Raw genomic sequence first — 18,079 nt, forward strand, 5'->3', positions numbered from 1 at the left:
TGTTTGCTGTCGTAGTATTTAAAAGCCGGTTTGGGTTGGGAGGTGGCAGGGGGTTGGAGTTGGGGGGACTGGCTCTGAAATGCCAAAGACAGGCATTAGAAACTCTAGAAAGAACTGGGAACTCGGGGGACATTTTACACAGAGATAAAAATTTCTGATGAACCCCATTCAATGATCTGTAGCTTGAACTCAAGTATTCACAGGAGACTGTTTCAAGGACTTTATTTTAAATTGATATAGATGCTATTACAAAATTCATTTATTGCATTCTTTCCATTTAATAGCTGGGATTTAAAGTGTTAAAGATTCAATTTGGCCCAGTGGAAAAAAAAAAAGATGAAGGAATCCTTTGTAAGTGCCATTTCTAAAGAATATGCCAAAACGTTTCAAAGTTATTGTTTGTGCCTTTAGGTTACAGTGCTAACCTCCTACCCCAAGTCAAGTGTAAGACACGGTCTAACTACCGACCACATCAAACTCGGGCAGCCACTATCCTGCAACTGCTGTGACACGCACGCCGACACCCAGGCACCCTGAGCTCACACACACGGAGGACCCGAGTTAGGACATCCTGCCTTTCCAAAAACACAGTGGCTCTGAACACCTCGACTACTCCTGGTGGAGGGGGGCTGGAGGATCCTTTTCTGAAGCTAGTTTCTCCATGGAAGAGAAGGAGAGGGGCTTAAGGACATTCTGGAATTTAGAAACAAAATCAAACAAAACCCCTTTGCCAAAAAGTCTGTGTCCTCTGCAAAGGTGGTGAACGAGTGAGGTCGGTATCTTTAGAGAGAGATGTTTTAGAGGCAGGAGGTAACTGACCAAGTGAGGATGTTTTGTAACTTTTTTTCCCTGGAAGGTAGAAAAGACTGAAAATTGGTTGAACATAGTATTTAGAATTTAACCTCTTCACTTGGGCATTTATGAATATGAAATCTATACGGCAACAAAGGGTACCACATTCTGGTCACTCATGGGAACAGTCCGCACGCCCGGACTCGTTCCTGTTCCGCTTGTTGCTTGGCTCCAGCTCAGCGCTCTCAGCTGATCTCACACGACGATTCTGTCTTGGGCTCATTTCTGCGCCTTGAAGATCATTTCTGAAAATGGAAAAAAGAAAACGCTGCTTAGAAAGTAATGGTCATGATTATTCCACAGCAGTTTCTAGTTCGCAAGCAACTTTCCATGCATTTTCATTTAATCCTCCAAACAGCCCTCCACTCCACTGACAAATCTACTCTGATGATGCGGCACCCACTTCACAACTGAGAAAACAGTGACTGGGCACAGATCTTCGGGGACAGAGCGAGGAGCTGAACCCCTTTCTTCTGAATCAAAATCTAGCCATTTTACACTTTTGCTTCACATGTAGAAAGCTGCGAAAACACCCTGACAGGACGAAGCAAGAGCGTCTAACAAAATCACAACTTGCCCCTATCCTGTCGAAGAGCTGAGGCTGCAAGGGAACCAAGAAAACAAAACTCCCTCCCAAGAGAGCTGGGCACGTACGTCCCCTCGCTTCAGGCGGAGCATGGGGCCGGGGCAGGGGCAGCCGCGGGACAGACGGGGGAAGGCGGAAGCTGATGCTCTACTGCTTTCTGGGATACAGGCAGAAGCCCGTGGCACAGGGGTAAAGCAGGGGACGGGGCGCCTGGGTCAGGCAGAAGCCCTGCCTCTTCCTGGACCCTTCTGTCCGATGAAGCAACAGCTCTGAGTTGCTGAGGGAAGAGCAGGAAACTCACTGGTCCACAGGCTCGGGCAGAGCCCAAAGCCTCTGGGAGGAGTGGGAGTAAAATCAGTCTGCCTGAGTGGGGAGGCCAGGAAATCATTTGCAAGACCCCAGGCAAAGATTCACTGCTGCTGGGAAATGGCAGAGACAAACCTCCACCTCCAGAAGAGAGGCAGCAGACTCTTTGGGCTGACACGCTCAAACAATACCAAGCAGAGGGTGGGTCCGGGCAGTCCGACCGCCTGGGAGGCGGGGGAGAGCACCGAGACCCAGGCCACAGGGCTTTAGACCGGCCTGGCCCACCACCAGCCTGGCACCAAGTAATAAGCAACTGCAGGAAATGGCTGAGGGGGAGGTACCCACAGGGAGAAGAGATGGCCCTTGAGGGGACTAGGGGTGCAGAACCCACTGGAAGGAAATTGAGCAAAATTAGTGAGCAAACCTCCGGCCACCCTGCCTCGACACTAAGCACCCACTGCTAGAGGAAGTTGGCCCCTCTGATGCAGCGAAGGTCACGTTCGTAACAAGGAAACTCCAACCTAGGTCAACGCCCCACACTAACGGCCCGACAGAAGAAGAGGGCTGCCTATTTCCAGCCATAAATGTTATTTACCTCAGTCTCTATGGGCATTCATTTAGGCAAAATGTACGCTACACAGAGAAGAAAAAAAAACAAAAAAATCCATTGGCAAGAGATAAAGTAGCCATCAGATACAGATGAAATGACCACATGTTGGAACCATCAGGTCAGTACCTTAAATAACTATGACTAATGTTAAGGCTCCAGGGAAAAGCTGGACAACGTGCATGACCAGATGCTCCAGGGGCGGCTCTGAGAGACGAAGGTCATTACCGCCCTCCCCCTCCACATCCGCCGGAGCCTAAGGTTCCCGCCGCAGGTGGCCTTCTTGTTGTTCTTTCTCCACCTCCACACAGAATCAGTGTGCCTCTTTCCTATTAACCATAACTTTACCTTTTTTGTAATCTTCCCCATTCACATCCAGTCCTTTTACCCAGAAAGGTGAGGTGTGAGAGGGATAAGGGCATTTTTATAAAACGCTCAGAGCCTCGTTATGGTCCCCACCTTGACTCATCTGGGCCGTGGTAAGGGACTCAGTAAGCACTGTACTCAACCAAGTGGTCACCAGGCTTTTGACCTAGGACAGGGGCTGGAAAATTTCTGTAAAGGGACAGGTATTTGGGCTTTGTGGGCCAGTCTCCATCACATGTACTCAATTCTGTTGTAATGTGAAAGGAGCCACAGACACTAGATAAACAAATGTGTGTGTCTGTGTTCCAATAAAACTTTATTAACAAAACACTAGAGCAGATGCGGCCCCTGGGCCATAGTCTGCCAACCTCTGACTCAGATCATGTCAGTCCAACAAGTGAATCCAGGTGGCTGAACCAGAGTCAAGTCTGAATCCTCTAGCACCTCTCTTGGCCAAGCTGCCACTCAGAGGGTGTACCCATCTGGCCAATGTGGCATTGCTCTTAGGGAGAGAATGCTGTATCATGCCGAGGAATAGTGAAGAAAGAATCCTGAGTTTTTGGAACAGGTTGATATAACCCCAACACCCTTTTTGTCCTGATCATTACCCAGAAGGTGGCCAAAAGGAGATGATTCCTTTCTGAGCACAGCAGCACTCAGTGAGCAAACTGCCTTGCTGAGGTGTGTGGACCAGGAGGAGGTGAGGGAGTTGCTTTTTCTCAAGGAGGCCATTCTAACATTCAGTAATATCAAATGCCTGTGGATTGCAGGGAGGACAGAAAGTTCAGCAAGATCCTTAACCATCAGCCCACTGTTGATTCCAGTCAGTCTCTTCAGAGAATAGGCCCTTCCTACCTACAGGAGTGACCCAGATGGTTTGATCGATGCCTTCCAGGTTTTGCAGCCCCAAAGGGGAGGGGTGTCTTTATTTTGCCAATCTGTGACCTTCATGACAAGTCTTATGACCTGATTTAACCTTAATTACCTCCTTAAAGGCTTCATCTCCAAACACAAGTACATTGGAGGTTAGGACTTCAATGTATGAATTTTAGGGAGACATGATTTGGCCTTGACAGCCTTCATGGGTCAGACATTCAGTTTTGACAAGATCCTAGTAGCAAGCTAACATCCACTTTTCGAAAGGGACATAACTGGTAGCTAGGCTAGGCTGGAGACAAGCCCAGAATCCCAAGGGGTGCCTCTAGGTGGACGCTGCCTCCCTTTGCCAGAGGCTCCAATCAGTAAAATCATTCGCCATAAAGACTTGTAGCTCAAAGGGGTTATGTGGGTTGTGGGAACTCACGGGTATCTGGGCTTCTCTACAGTGGCTCTTCTCTATCAGAGAATCTGCTCTGGTGCTTACTGGACGGGGAATTAAAATCCGGAACACATCATCTCCTGTATATACTCAGATGTAGAGGCAACAAAGACAGCACACTGAATTAGCCCAAAGGGCGCCACCTATAAGGCCACAGTGCTTCCCTTCCCCACTGTAAGGCTCGTCAAACCCCACGGAAATCAATCCTGGTGCTTCCTTTCCCCACAGAACAAAGCAGGATGACGCATCTGCTACCTCTGTCCAGCACGGTAAAATCTGAGTCCCTCCCCTGCCCAATGTTCACTCCTGGGTTCGTGTGGTTGGCCTTTTATCTCCCTTAGGGAATGGGGAGACCCCAGCCCCACAACTAAACAGCAAAGCTAGAAGGGCCAAAACAATTCTGAAAAAGAAAAAATTATAACACCAGTTATCTGAAGACGCTGAAGATGTGGAGCAAGAAGCATTCCCATTCATCGCTGGTGGGAATGCAAAATGGCACAGTCGTTTTGGAAGAAAGTTTGGCAGTTTCTTACCAAATTAAACAACTCTTACCATATGATCCAGCAACCATATTCCTTGGTATTTACCCAAATGAAATGAAAACTGTGTTTACTGCAAACCCTCTACTTTATTCATAATTATAATAATATAGTTATATGTAGCACTTTACAAAGCATAATTGCCAAAATTTGGAAGCAACCCAGATGTCCTTCAATAGGTGAATGGATAAATGAACAGCAGCAATCCATACAATGAAATATTATTCAGCACTGAAAAAAAACGAGCCATCAAGCCACGAAAAGATATGAGGCAATCTTAAATAAATATTACTAAGTGCGAGAAGCCCATCTGAAAAGGTTACAACTGAAAAGGCTACACTTGGAAAAGATCACAACTAGGCAACATTTTGGAAAAGGCAAAACTATGGGACAGTAAGAAATCAGTGGTTGCCAGGGGGTTGGGGAGAAGATGGGGTGAAGAGACAGAGCACAAAGGAGTTCCAGAGCAGGGAAACTATTCTGTCTGATGCTATAATGGTGGACACGTGCCAATAAACGTTTGTCAAAACCCACAGAATATACAACACAAAGAATGAACTCTAATGTAAACTGGAAAAAAAAGTTTAGGCCTCACACTAGCTGATTTCAAGGCTCATTATATAGCTGCAGTAATGAAGGCAGTGTGTTACTGGTGAAGACAGACATATATAGATCAATGGGACAGAACAATGATTCCAGAAATGGACCCACACATACCTATTCAATAAATTTTCAACAGAAGTAACAAAGTTACTACATGGAGAAAGAATAATTTCATCATTAAACAGCGTCAGAACAACTGGAGACCCATGTGTGAAAAAGAAGAACTGAACGTCAGTCCATATCTTGCACCATTTACAAAAACTAACTTGAAATAGGACATAGATCTAAACGTAAAACCTGAAACTTCTGGAACGTATGAGAAGAATCTTTGTGACCTTGAGATAAGTGACTGCCTAGGTAGAGCACAAAAAGTACAAAAGAAAAAACTGATAAATTAGATTTCATCACAATTTAAAACCGCTCTTTGCAAAACACATACCTGATAAAGAACTCTCAAATCTCAATAATTAAAGGAAAAACCCAATTTACAAAATGGTCAAAAGGTTTCAAGAGACATTTCATCAAGACATAGGGATGGCAAAATGCAAATGAAAAACGTTCAATGTCACCAATCCTTAGGGAAATGCAAACTAAAATGACAATGAAATGCTACTATGTATCTATTAGAATGGCTTAAAAAAAAAAAGGCAATAACCGAGAACATATTGGTCAAAATATGGAGAAACTAGGACTCTCATACATTGCTGGTGGAAAACGTGTGGCAGTTTCTTGTAGGCGGAACATACACTTATCATACAATCTAGCAAAGCTACCCCTAGTGTTTACCCAAGAGAAATGACAACTTATGTCCACACAAAACACTACTCCTGGAAACAACACAAATGCCCATCAACTGCTAAATGGATAAGCAAATTGTGGCACGTTCACATAACAGAACACCAGTCAGTAATAAGAAGGAACGAACTACTGATACACGCAATAACATGGGTGGCTCTCAAAAGCATGCTAATGGAAAGGACCAGACACAAAAGCCTACATTATTATATGATTCCATATATTTAACACTGTGGGAAAGAATGATTAACTGTAGGGACAGAAAAACAAATCAGCGGTTGCCAGGAACTAGTGGTGGGAGAAGGGGACTCAATACAAAAGAGCCCCAGATGACTGTCTGGTATGATGGAAATGTTTTATATATTAATTTTAAGAGTGGCTACATCACTGTCTATGTTTACCAAAACTCATAAAATGAAACACTTAAAACAGGTGACTTTTATTATCAAACCTCAATAAACCTGATAGAAAACCAAACATCTTTACTGTAGTTTTAGGAAGATATCACATAAGTATACCAATTACTTCTACATTATTTTAATCTTATTTCTCCCTCGGTAAATTTGATACACTTGCCTTTATGAGATAATAAAAATTTAGGACATCTTTGGGCAAGTCTAACGAAGTCATAACTGGACTCTACCAGAGCTCACAAGGGCAACTTATTTTTCCCTTAAGAGCAGATGGCAGTACAAGTGACTGCACACAGTACGTACATTTGTTTGAGGAATGCTCCATCAGAAAAACATAGAGACAGAAATAAAATACAGCAAATGAGTCAGAGTGTGTTTGCAGTGACCCCACAAAGTCAACAGGGACTCTCACACAAAATTTGGTTTGGATGTTGAAACTGATAATAGCAAGTGCTCACACACACTCAGACACACAGACACACAGAAAGGGTGTATGAAAAGGTTTATTACTTGCATACAGAGGCTCTCTGGGGAGAGCAGGGCAGGCTTCCCAAGCTGGTCTGAAAAAGGCTTGAGAGAGCAAGGGAAGGAAATCAGCTTGGGGTTTTATGGTGGGTAATTGGGTGGGGCGGTCAGAATGAGGGCTGCCACACATGCAGAGGTTTGCCAGCTCCGAACTGGGAGCACCCAGGGTTTCTTGTCAGCCTGCCCAGGTGTGGGAGGGCAAGAGGCAGGACTGAGACTTAAAAGCTGTCAGCAAACATCACAAACATGGGATCAGACTCTATTTCAGGTGTACACTGATGAAGAACTCAGTTCAGAGAATAGCTGTGCACAGTGGGAAAGCACTAGACTTGGCTTAGGACGTTCGGGACAAGTCACTATCCCCCTGGGCTCAGATTTCTCATAAAACAAAGTGGACAGAATTCCTTCCTTCCACTGTAAACACAAGGATTAAATGATACAATGAGTATCAAAGTACTTGTTCCTTAGGTGATCAGCACATATTAGGAATATGATAGATGTTAAATTTGTCTTCTTCAATACCCAGAAATAACTTTTGCTAATTTATTAGTATTCACTTCCAAAAAAATAAAGGCATACAAGAAAAAAAAAATATCAGCTAACATGCAGCCTTTCTTGGGATAAAACAATTTTTGTTTCTAGATAAAAACCTCTTAAGAGGGGTGGGTCTCTGATTTTTTTTCACCAGATGACAGAAAACTCTTTGATAGGCAATATTAAAAGAAAAGGGAGAATCAATATGCTATATGGCAGAATTGGCATCCAAAAATTTATAGGCTGGTGTCAAGGACTGACACTCACCAGAGGAAAAGTACAAAGGATGATAAATGTAGTAAGGACTTGTACTTCAGTCCAGAAATCATTTCCCAAATTCAGGATGGGAAGCCACGGTTTACTGTCAGAACAGGAATACTAGGTTCAAAAGGAATGAATAGTGAGAGATGTTAATAAGCAGACAAGATTAAATTTAAGATCTTGGAAAGTCAAATAAGAAATACAAAAGCAAGCAGTGATAGCCCCGGACAAGTTTTGCGCTGAATGTAGTTCTTAGCATAACACTTCAAAAGGAACATGGACAGACAGATTAGCGGCTGTAGAACGGGCTTGGGATTTGCAGGGCCAAGGAGCTTCCCAGGTTCTCTTGTCTTAAGAGGCCATTCTTCTTCCCACTCCAGGCAAGACCACCGATGAATACGATCGCTGCGTGGAGACAAGTCCACAGGCTCACTCTGCCTTTAGACCGCAGAATCTTCATACACAAAGGACTGTAAACAAGCTGGGGCCAGGCCCATCCACAGTAATTTTTTGATGGGCCTTTTGTTTTTATCTCCTTTGCTTCACATATTTTGGGGCTCTGTTGTTACGTGCATAGATGCCTGTAATTATTACATCTTCTTGATGGATTGATGTTTCCATCATTATAAAATGTCTTTCTTTGTCTCTAGTAATAATTTGGTCCTCAGGTTTAGTTTGTCTGATACTACTATAGCCACATCAGCTCTCTTTTGGTTACCGTTTGCATGGTGATATCTTTTTCTATCCTTTTACTTTGTGTCTTTGAATCTAGAGTCTCTTAAAGACAGTATATACTAGAATCGTGTGTTTAAAAATATCTGTTCTACCAATCTCTGCCTTTTAATTGGTGTTTAATCCATTTATACTTAATGTACTTACTGATAAGGTAGGATCTATGTGTGACATTTTGCTATTTGTTTTCTGGTTTTGGGGTGGTTTTTGTTCCTCCATTCTTCCATCACTGTCTTCTTTTGTGTTATTCTTTGAGTACTATTTTAATTCCCGTCATTTCTTTTACTGTATTTTAAAATTTATTTTCTTGGTGGTTGCCCTGTAGATTTCAATTAACATATTAACTTATAACAATCTAGTTCAGCTTAATGTCATCTTAATTTCAAGAGAATCCCAAAACTTTGCTTCTGTATAGGTCTGTTTCTTCCTCCCACCTTTCTGCTGTTATTGTCATACAAATTACATCCTTTATATATCATGTGCCCATCAACATAGATTTGTAACTATTGCTTTATACAGGTCTTTTTTAAAATCAGGTGGGGGGGAAAGAGTTACAACAGAAAACATGTCTATACTGTCTTTTGTATTTACCTATACTTTTAAACTTGCTTTTACTGTGACTTTTTAATTTTTCACATGGATTCAAGTTACTATCTAGTGTCTTATCATTTTAGCCAAAAGACTCTCTTTAGTATTTCTTATAGAGCACATTTCCTAGTGACCAATTTTCTCAGGTTTTATTTCTCTGGGAAGGTCTTAATTTCTCCCTCGTTTTTGAAGTATAGTTTTGTTAGATACAGAATTCTTGGCTGACAGTCTTTTTGTCTTAACATTTTGAATATGTCATCTCACTGTCTCTGGCCTCCACAGTTTCTGATGAGAAATCACCAAATTCCTTTTAAGTGAAGAATGCTTTCTTCCTTGATACTTTCAAATCATTCTGTCTTTGACAGAATCCCTTGAACTTCTTGCACGTGTAGAATAATGTTTTTTGTCAAATGTAGGTAGTCAGCCATTATTTATTTACATATTATTTCTGCCTATTTTTCTTTCTCCTCTCATTATATGTATGTTGGTATGCTTGATGGTGTCCTACAGGTCTCTTAGGCTGTTCATTATTCATCCTTTTTTCTTTCTGTTCCCGAGACTGAATACAGTCAGCTCTCCATATGCTCAGGTTCTGTATTAGCAGATCAAAAATATTTGGAAAAAATGTTCCAGAATGTTCCAAAAAGCAAAACTTGAATTTGCTGCATGCTGGCGACTATTTACAGAGCATTTACATTGTATTTACAACTATTTATGTGTCATTTACACTACGTTAGGTATTATAAGTAGTTAGAGATGATTTAAAGTATACGGAGGATGTGCACAGGTTATATGCAAATACTATACCATTTTATAAAAGGGACTTAAGTATCTGTGGATTTTGGTATGTATGGGGCAAGGTGGGGTGGAGGTGGTCCTGGAACCAATTCCCCATGGATACTGAGGGATGACTGTAATCTCAATATTTTCTTACACCTGCTCAAATCTGCTTAGTGAATTTTTCACATCAGCTATTATGTTTTTCAACTCCAGAATTTCTTTAAAAAAAAATTTCTATTTCTTCATTGGTATTCTCTATTTGGTGAGACATACTTCCCTTTAATTCATGAATATAGTCAAAACAGTTTATCAGTTGCCCCCTCATCCAGTGTACAGGCCACAGTTTCTTATTTCTTTGTATGTCTCCTAATTTTTTGTTGCAAACTGAACATTTTTACCAATATACTGTGGTAACTCTGGAAATTAGATTTGTATCCTTCTTCAGGGTTTGTTGTTGGTGGTGTTTGCTGTTCTTATGTGACTTTCTAAACTAATTCTGAAAATCACATTCTTTGTTGTGTGTGACCACTGACATGTCTGCTAAATGAGCTTAGTTGTCAGCTAATGATTGGGTAGAAGTTTCTCTAAACACCTAAAACCAATGTAACAACAAACCCCTTGTCAAAATCAGTTTTTGCCAAGGGATTCTGCATGTGTGTTGGGGCATGCGTTAAGCACTTCATCAACAATTCTGCCTTAGCTTCTACTTTCTGCTTGCACAGAGCCTCATGGTTTGCTAGAGGTGAGAGCTTCAGGACCTTCTCAGGTCTCTCCTAAGCATGCACAGAGTCCTATGCATGAATGTGACCTTTTAGATCCACAAAAATATGTCAGAGCTGTTCAAAGCCCCCAGAGAAATCTCATTTTCCAGCCTTTCCTTTAAGCTTTTTGGTTAGCATATTGTTTGCCCCAACTGTTAACCACCACCTCAGACGGCTACACAAAGTTAATCAATCATCTCTATTTTAAACAAACACCCTAGGAGGAAAGAAGGCTTTTCACACTGAGTGAGCTCCAAGCCAGGTAATGACAGTCTTGCAAGTGGGGGTCTTCAAGGGAACCACTAGAGAAGGCACATAATAAGAATTCTCTGGGAGTGAGGCTGTGAAGGAGCTCCAAGTCTGTTCTGCCTTCTCTTGGGCTGCCAAGCTGCTGGTCCTCATCAAAATTGCACGCTACTGGCTTCCAAGGCCACTGTGGAGCTGGAGAGGTGGGGAGGGGAACAGCGCAAGTCAAATTACCACAAAGCTCTTCTTACCAAGACTCAGGCATTTTTCTTGAAGAAATGCTCCTTGGATTGCTACTGCCTATGGTTAATTTTCAGAGCTCTAAAAAAGTTGATTCTGACAAGTTTCATCAATTGCTTTTATGGAGAGAATTTGCAGAAGTCCTTGTTTCACCATTTTTCCTGATGCCACTCTTATCTTTTTATTTTCTTCCAGCTTTTAGCACCTGGTCTTGATACCTCTAAACTTTCACATATCAAATTTTTTCATCTTAACATTTTATTGCCATTTATTTATTTGGCTTGTTTGTTTTCTTGTTTGTTTGCTTGTTTTCAAGTTTTATTGTAATATTCCCCCTTACAATTGACTTCTATAAAATTACTATTTCTTAATTTTCTTACCAAGCTTTTAATTTATTTCTAAAATTTTAAGTAGGAGTGGTATAGCTGACTTATCAAATGCAAAGAAATCAAAGAAGATGAGGCTAAAAAACTATCCTTTGGATATAGCAACAAGGATTCCGTCAGTGACTCCAGTGAAAGCTATTTCGGAATGATGGGCCTGGTTGAGAATGCAGAAGAGTAAGCGGGAGATGAGGAAATGGAAAGTGAAGCAGAGGCCGTCCAGGAAGAAGGGCACGATAGCAGCTGCTTGGTGAGGCCGAGTGAGAGGAGAGACTGAGTGGGGTGTTGGCTGGTTTCAAGATGGGAAAGATTTGGGCACAATGAGAACTCAATGAGAAAGAGAGAGAGAGTGGGGAGGGAGAGGGGTCTAAATGAGAGAAGGGAGAAGGAATAACATGCCTGACAAGAGGGTAGGAAGGAGGTAGGAGAAATGAGACTGAGAAAGGAGGAGGGACAGCCCTCGATTACAAAAGTTAGGAATTATAAAAGGAGGGATGAAATAGATACACATACAGGTGGATTATACATCTGGTATTGGAAAGATGACGGTTCTCATATAATGGCTTCTATTTTCTCTATAAAGGAAGAGGAAAGGTCTTCAGCTCAGCTGGAACCACTGAAAAGAACTGAGAAGGGTTCAAATAATCCTTGTGAAGAACAAGACAAAGGACTAATCACAGAAACAGTAAGACAGCTAGGCAGTTCTGAGGCACACCTGAGTGTGTGACCTTCATGAAATCACAGTGGCACACATCCGCCCTGCTGTACCGCAATCTTATGACTGGGAACATCTAGGAAAGGATGAAAAGGCTTTCTAAAGACTCTGAGCCAGTGCTTAAAGCCCGACTGCTAATTGCCCATCTGAACAGTTTATCTTTAGACAAACAACTTCTGACAAGTAACTGGAGTTATGGCAGCTGAGATTCCATTTCTAAGCAGAAACATATAGAAACTAGCAGTAAACTGGACATCGTTACCTTGATACGTGTGAACTATCACGTTCTTAAATCAGTAAGCACAGAGTCTTTGGCTTGAAAATTAACTGTACAGAGTTATAATTTCTCAGGTCAAGTACACGCTTATTTCTTGATCATGAGGACTCACTTATGTGACGCTTCCCAGGCTTCCTCTTCTTCTAGGAGGTCTCTTATGATGTCTGAACTGGAACTAAAAGGATATGTATGTCAGTATTGCCAGACAATAAAAAGACTGCATGGTTCGTTCCATTTATATAAAATTCTGGAAAATGCAAGCTAATCTACAGTGACAGGAAGCAAACCAGCAGACCAGTGGTTGCCTGCAGGGGGCGGGCTGGGCAAGGAGGGACGACAAAGTGGTGCAAGGAAACTTTGGGAGCCGTGGACAGGTCACCATCTTTATTGTGGGGCTGCTTTCATGGTACACAAAGGACAAAACTCATTAAATTGTGCGCTTTAAATACTTGCAGTTTATTATACCTCAATTTCAATAAAGCTGTAAAAAAAAAACCTTAATTAATTAGCAATAATAATTTTTTAAAAATCACTAAAGCTTAAATAAATCCCTCAACATAAAACCTGGACTCAAATCAAAATGCAATACAATCGCGAGCCTTTTCTAATAACCTATAATGAAAAAGAATATGAAAACAAATATACGTATGTATATGTATGACTGAAACATCATGCTGTACACCAGAAACCGACACATTGTAACTGACTACACTTCAATAATAATAATAATAATAATAATAATAATAATAATAATAATAATAATAAAAAAATGCATTAAAAATACTCCAAGAAAAAAAAATGACGCACCTTTTCAATTTCAACTGATGGCAACCAAAGACCAAGTCGTGTTTTAAAAATTGCACTCTAGTAAAGAGAGTCACAAGAGATACTAAGTTCCTAAGTGGCGGTTAGTCCCTTTGTAACCAAAGTAAAGTAAAATGTAATTAATTGGAAACTGTGTTAATAATGGGATTTGTTATAACACAACCTAGCTTAATGTGCTGTGTAATCTTTGGCCTATCTGTGCAGGGCAGCAGAGTGAACAGGTTAGAGAGGACATATACTATTTCTTAAAAAAAAAAAAGCTGTTTTAAGGCTTTTAGCATCATGTCCTTACCCAACTACATTCCTACCAAACATATACAAATAGGTTTTTTAAAGATGTACATCATATAAAAAAAGCATTTCTTTAGACATCCAATACACAGAATGTCGTGGGCAGTGTTAGGGACAACTCAGAAAAAGGGAGTCACTACCCCCAGGGTAGAGGAGGCTAAAACAAAGGAACAACTCTCAGGCAAGAGACAACAGGTTTGCAGATGTTAGTGCCAATCATATTTCTAATGATATTCTAATAGATAACAAAAGTTTAAAAATTATGAAGATTTCAAATGCCAGTGAATCATTCTCAACCACTTCCGACAAATCGCTCTGAAGCAGTGTTTGCCTGTGATGCCTGAATAGGAAAAGGGCAACAACAGACAAAAAATAGTTTTGTACCAAATGTTTTACTTGAGGGATTTCCCTGCCCCCCAACCCCCAGATTCCCAAGACCCTCAAGGAGCTACAAGCAGGGCACCCTTAGTCTGTGGTTTGTAAGTATACTGGGCGATGTGTGGGGATTCCATTTGCACTCAAGTGTAGTGACTCCAGTCCAGTGAGCGCAACAGTTCCCAGACATTTCGGGATGAGGATCTGCATGTGGTAGGAGCAATACTTTTAGGATTTGTGGCTTGAGAAAACACGTATCAATAATGAATTATTATAGACATAGTAATACTGTTAATTTATATTTTATCCTTTAGAGCAGCACATGTATACATTTAAAAAATAGTGGACATGCATTTGTGAGACTACTATATCTACAGACAATTCTTGATGTGCATGTACTTTTGCAGACCCACTGCAACCATGCCTTCAGGTCGCTGGGCTGGGAACCACTGATCTAAGCTGTCAGGGTACCTCAGCACCTACTACTCTTTTACACTGAGGATGGTCCCCTGCTCAAATGCAAGTGTCCCTGAAAATAGTAACACATTAATTTATCACCAGTCATTTTCACTTTAGTATAAACAAGCCTATAACAAGCTTTCCCATTAAACACCTAGTTAAACATAGTTCTCATTAAGAGGGAAGAGGGAAAAGCGGAAAACCCTTAAGGAGATGCAAGGCAGACTTCATCAACTCTATCTTCCTAAGAGACAGACCCACACAGCCACCCGCTGGGGAGGGCTAATATCCACTGCCACTCCTGTTTCTAGAGAAGAGCTCTAAACCTCTCCGCTCACAAAATCCCAGGCTTTGTTATTCCTCATTTTAGTGATAACTACTCCAACTTTATAAGGAAAACTGAAGCTGTTTATGTAACTTCTCCATTTCCTTCTCTCTACTCCAAGTTATACTGATGCCATCATCCACCCTTCTTTACCTAATAGAGCCACGGCAGTGTTTTTCCAATCATTTTTCATTATTGTCCTCACCCTCCATACCTAAGCATTTTCAGACATTTTTTTCCCCTAATTGCCCCTCAATGAAATTTTAATACCACAAATATAATGTGTATCTGTTTACATATAATACATGTAGCATATATACGTATATATACATACATACATATAATACATGTAGCATACACACACACACACACACACACACACACATGCTTTAAGATGGAGTAGGATTTTTTCACCATTCAGCACCTCCCCCTCAACCAATTCCCACCCCTTAGGGGGCGAAATCACTCCTATTGGGAACGCATGAGGTCAGGGAATGGGGGAAAGGCGGTGCTCAAGTGACGCTGGGTCCTGGCAGGTGTCACACAGCTAGAGAAATAGCAAGGTCAGCTTCTTGCTGACACCACCCTCCCCAAATCCATACATGCAATTTAAAAAAAAAAAAAAAACCAGCAAGGTTACAAAGCATCCCCACTATTCCAGCTAAGTAAGCAGGACGGCCAAGCCTGTCAAATAACCTAGTGGTCTGGGATCAATTTACCTATGGGCTTTTAAATCACCAGTACAAATCGCTGATTTGTTAAAGGAAAATATTTGCGGTGCACTAACGACACAAACCTAAGCGGTGTTTGCTATGCTACCCCAGTGAGAACAGACGGCAGAGGAGGTTTACAAAAAACACGTCTCAGAAGTGGTCTGCAATCTCCTCTTCCTCCACACGTCACCACCACTGGCCAGCACGATGCGTGGCTCCCCGATTTCCTCAGTTCTCATCACCTTTCTTTCTACTCCAACTCCAGCCCCGCTGCTAACCTGATGAAAACCAATCACTAAACCGAGTGATTCAAAGTTTGGGACGTTTAAAGCTTACCTAAAGTGAAATTTCAGCATATAGTGCTACATTTGCTGCTCCAATTCCAGTTACCCCAAGACACTGCAAGATGATGCTAACACAACTAAAACAGCAGACAGAAACGTCCATTCCTTTCTAAGGTAATGTACTCGCTATATTCTACTCAAAAGCCGCATTTCTGAAATTGAACACACAGTTTCATAATAGGATTTTAGAAAGAGATGATTCGGCATGACACAGTGTTACTAAAATGATCACTCTCAGAGCTCTTCCTTGTGGATAGCGGTAACTAATATTTTTGAAATCTTAGTCATTTTAATATGCCTTGGAGATCAAAAATTCTTTTCACACACTTTCAAGATATCTAAACAATCCTCCACAGGAGAAAATAAATTACTCACTCCAGTATACCCAGGGTCAGGGCACAAACAGACCTACACAGCTGTAGCTTTAAATTCTCAGACAAGAAATTTTTTCAGAGTAGACTTCAGACACCCAACTATTTGGGTTTGAAACACTCTGGTGGACCATGATTTAAGAAGCCAGATGAATGTGAAGTCTGGTACATGAAAGTTACAGCTCCCCATGGAAGGGTATTCAAATTGTGCTCTGATGTTACCATCCAGACAAGGCTAGAGTGGATATAATTATACAAATTAAATACAAGAGACAAAGGTTCATAGGCACAAAATATGATTCTTGAGTTCTATCGGATTCCCAGCCCTTATTCAGGAAGATTCTAGTAGATGTATTTGGAACACTCACACTTGATTTTTCATGTAATTTAGACTTTGTTTTTAGCTCAAACTTTCAGAAGTGTACACTCAACTGTTTTTTGTTTGCTTGCTGGTTGGTTGGTCTTTGGCCTTTCCTATATAATTTTACTCCTGTCATTCCTGATCAAAAGTAGCAGCATAACATCTTACCAGGTGAAGGAAAACTCTTTGCTTATTTCTTTTGTAGCCTTTTATTTATTCTAACAGTCAAATTTTACCATCAAAACTGAACAGTAACATACCAAATACCTCTGGCAAAGGCATGACTGGTCATACTACCCAGAGGAAAAAACAAAATCACAGATTTTAGTGTCAGACAAAGTTAAGGTTTCATTCCTGTTTCTGTCACTAGGTATGTAAGTAACCCTGGGCAAGTTACTTAATCTTTCCAAGTCTCAACTTCCTCACCTGGAAAGTTAGGATTATAACACATGTAGTTCATAGGAATAATTAAAAGGTTAATCAATATAATACATAGAATGTTTAGCATAGAGCTTGGCACACCGTAAGTGTTCAATAAATGTTGCTTCCATTTTCATAAACCCAATTTGGGTCTGAATTACCTGAATAACTGCCTCAGCACCATGCTTCAGTGAGCCCTAGGAGACCAGATCACCATGTGCTCTGCTTTAATCTTTGATTTCTGCTGTTTCTATGACACCAGGGTGCAAGTTCATCAGAACCTGCTATTTATCCAGCATGGCAGGTACACAGGGTACTCTGGGGTAGGCAAAATGCAAACACCTGCTATAAAAATCCTGTGGACTAAAGGTGACTTATGAGTGGAATTTTTCTATTATCTAGTAGTTACTTCCTGCCAATCCCTCCCCAACTCCCAAATCGCTTCTCATAACTGGCATTAAATTGAGCATGGCTGAGTATATTCAACTTAAAAAAACAAACAAAACCTCTTTAAGGGCAGATCACTGGAGGACTGATGGACAGCACACAATACCCACCAGACAACAGTAAAGTAAACGCCGCCAGCTCCCATGAACCCTTCCCCAGACCCCTATTTTTAGTAATCTGTTCTGTAGGGTGAGCAACAGCTTATATGACAAATACTTCAGCAGTTGGCTGACAATAATGCATTTAGAACACTAAACACCCTAGGTTAAAAAAAATCACTTGTTGACAATAACAAAAATTACCATTTTGTGAGCAACTACTTCTACAGAGATCATCACAATGATCTCTCTAGACACAGTAGCTTTAATTCATACACGCATCCCAGTTTTATCCCCATTTGACAGACGGACAGAGGCTCAGAGAAATTCAAGGGAAAGCAAGGATGTTGTCATGCTTTCCACTAGATCTAGAAAAAGATAAAATGAAGAAAGCTTCAGATTCAGATTTTAGAAAAAGATAATACCAGAAAGAACTTATTTATCAAGTAATACATGGTAAATCCTTAATAAGAGATGAAGCCAAAGCATAACTAAGTTTATGTTCAATTTACAAAGAATTCACAATATATTTTCATCTCATTTGCTTTTTATAATCACCCAGGGAGGTTTCCAGGGCAAAAACACTATTATTCCATTTTATCAACAAGGAAATTGAAGCCCAG

At 41.0% G+C, this 18,079-nt stretch overlaps 1 protein-coding gene across 3 annotated transcripts in view; it reads right to left on the reverse strand.

The window, feature by feature from the left end:
* Positions 1-206: 206 nt before the first annotated feature.
* RAD18 (RAD18 E3 ubiquitin protein ligase) overlaps positions 207-18,079 on the reverse strand; it is a 100,082-nt gene continuing 82,209 nt past the window's right edge. For 2 of the 3 annotated variants that reach the window (XM_032458864.1, XM_032458862.1), the window contains 2 exons: positions 12,540-12,602; positions 207-1,097 (listed from right to left, as the gene is read on the reverse strand). In XM_032458864.1, coding sequence (XP_032314755.1) covers positions 965-1,097; positions 12,540-12,602 — 196 coding nt within the window. In that variant the 3' untranslated portion in view covers positions 207-964. The remainder of the gene's footprint in view (positions 1,098-12,539; positions 12,603-18,079) is intronic. The other variant, XM_032458863.1, reaches the window with a different exon arrangement.

The sequence above is a fragment of the Camelus ferus genome, chromosome 17, assembly GCF_009834535.1.
Source record: "Camelus ferus isolate YT-003-E chromosome 17, BCGSAC_Cfer_1.0, whole genome shotgun sequence".
NCBI lineage: Eukaryota > Metazoa > Chordata > Mammalia > Artiodactyla > Camelidae > Camelus > Camelus ferus.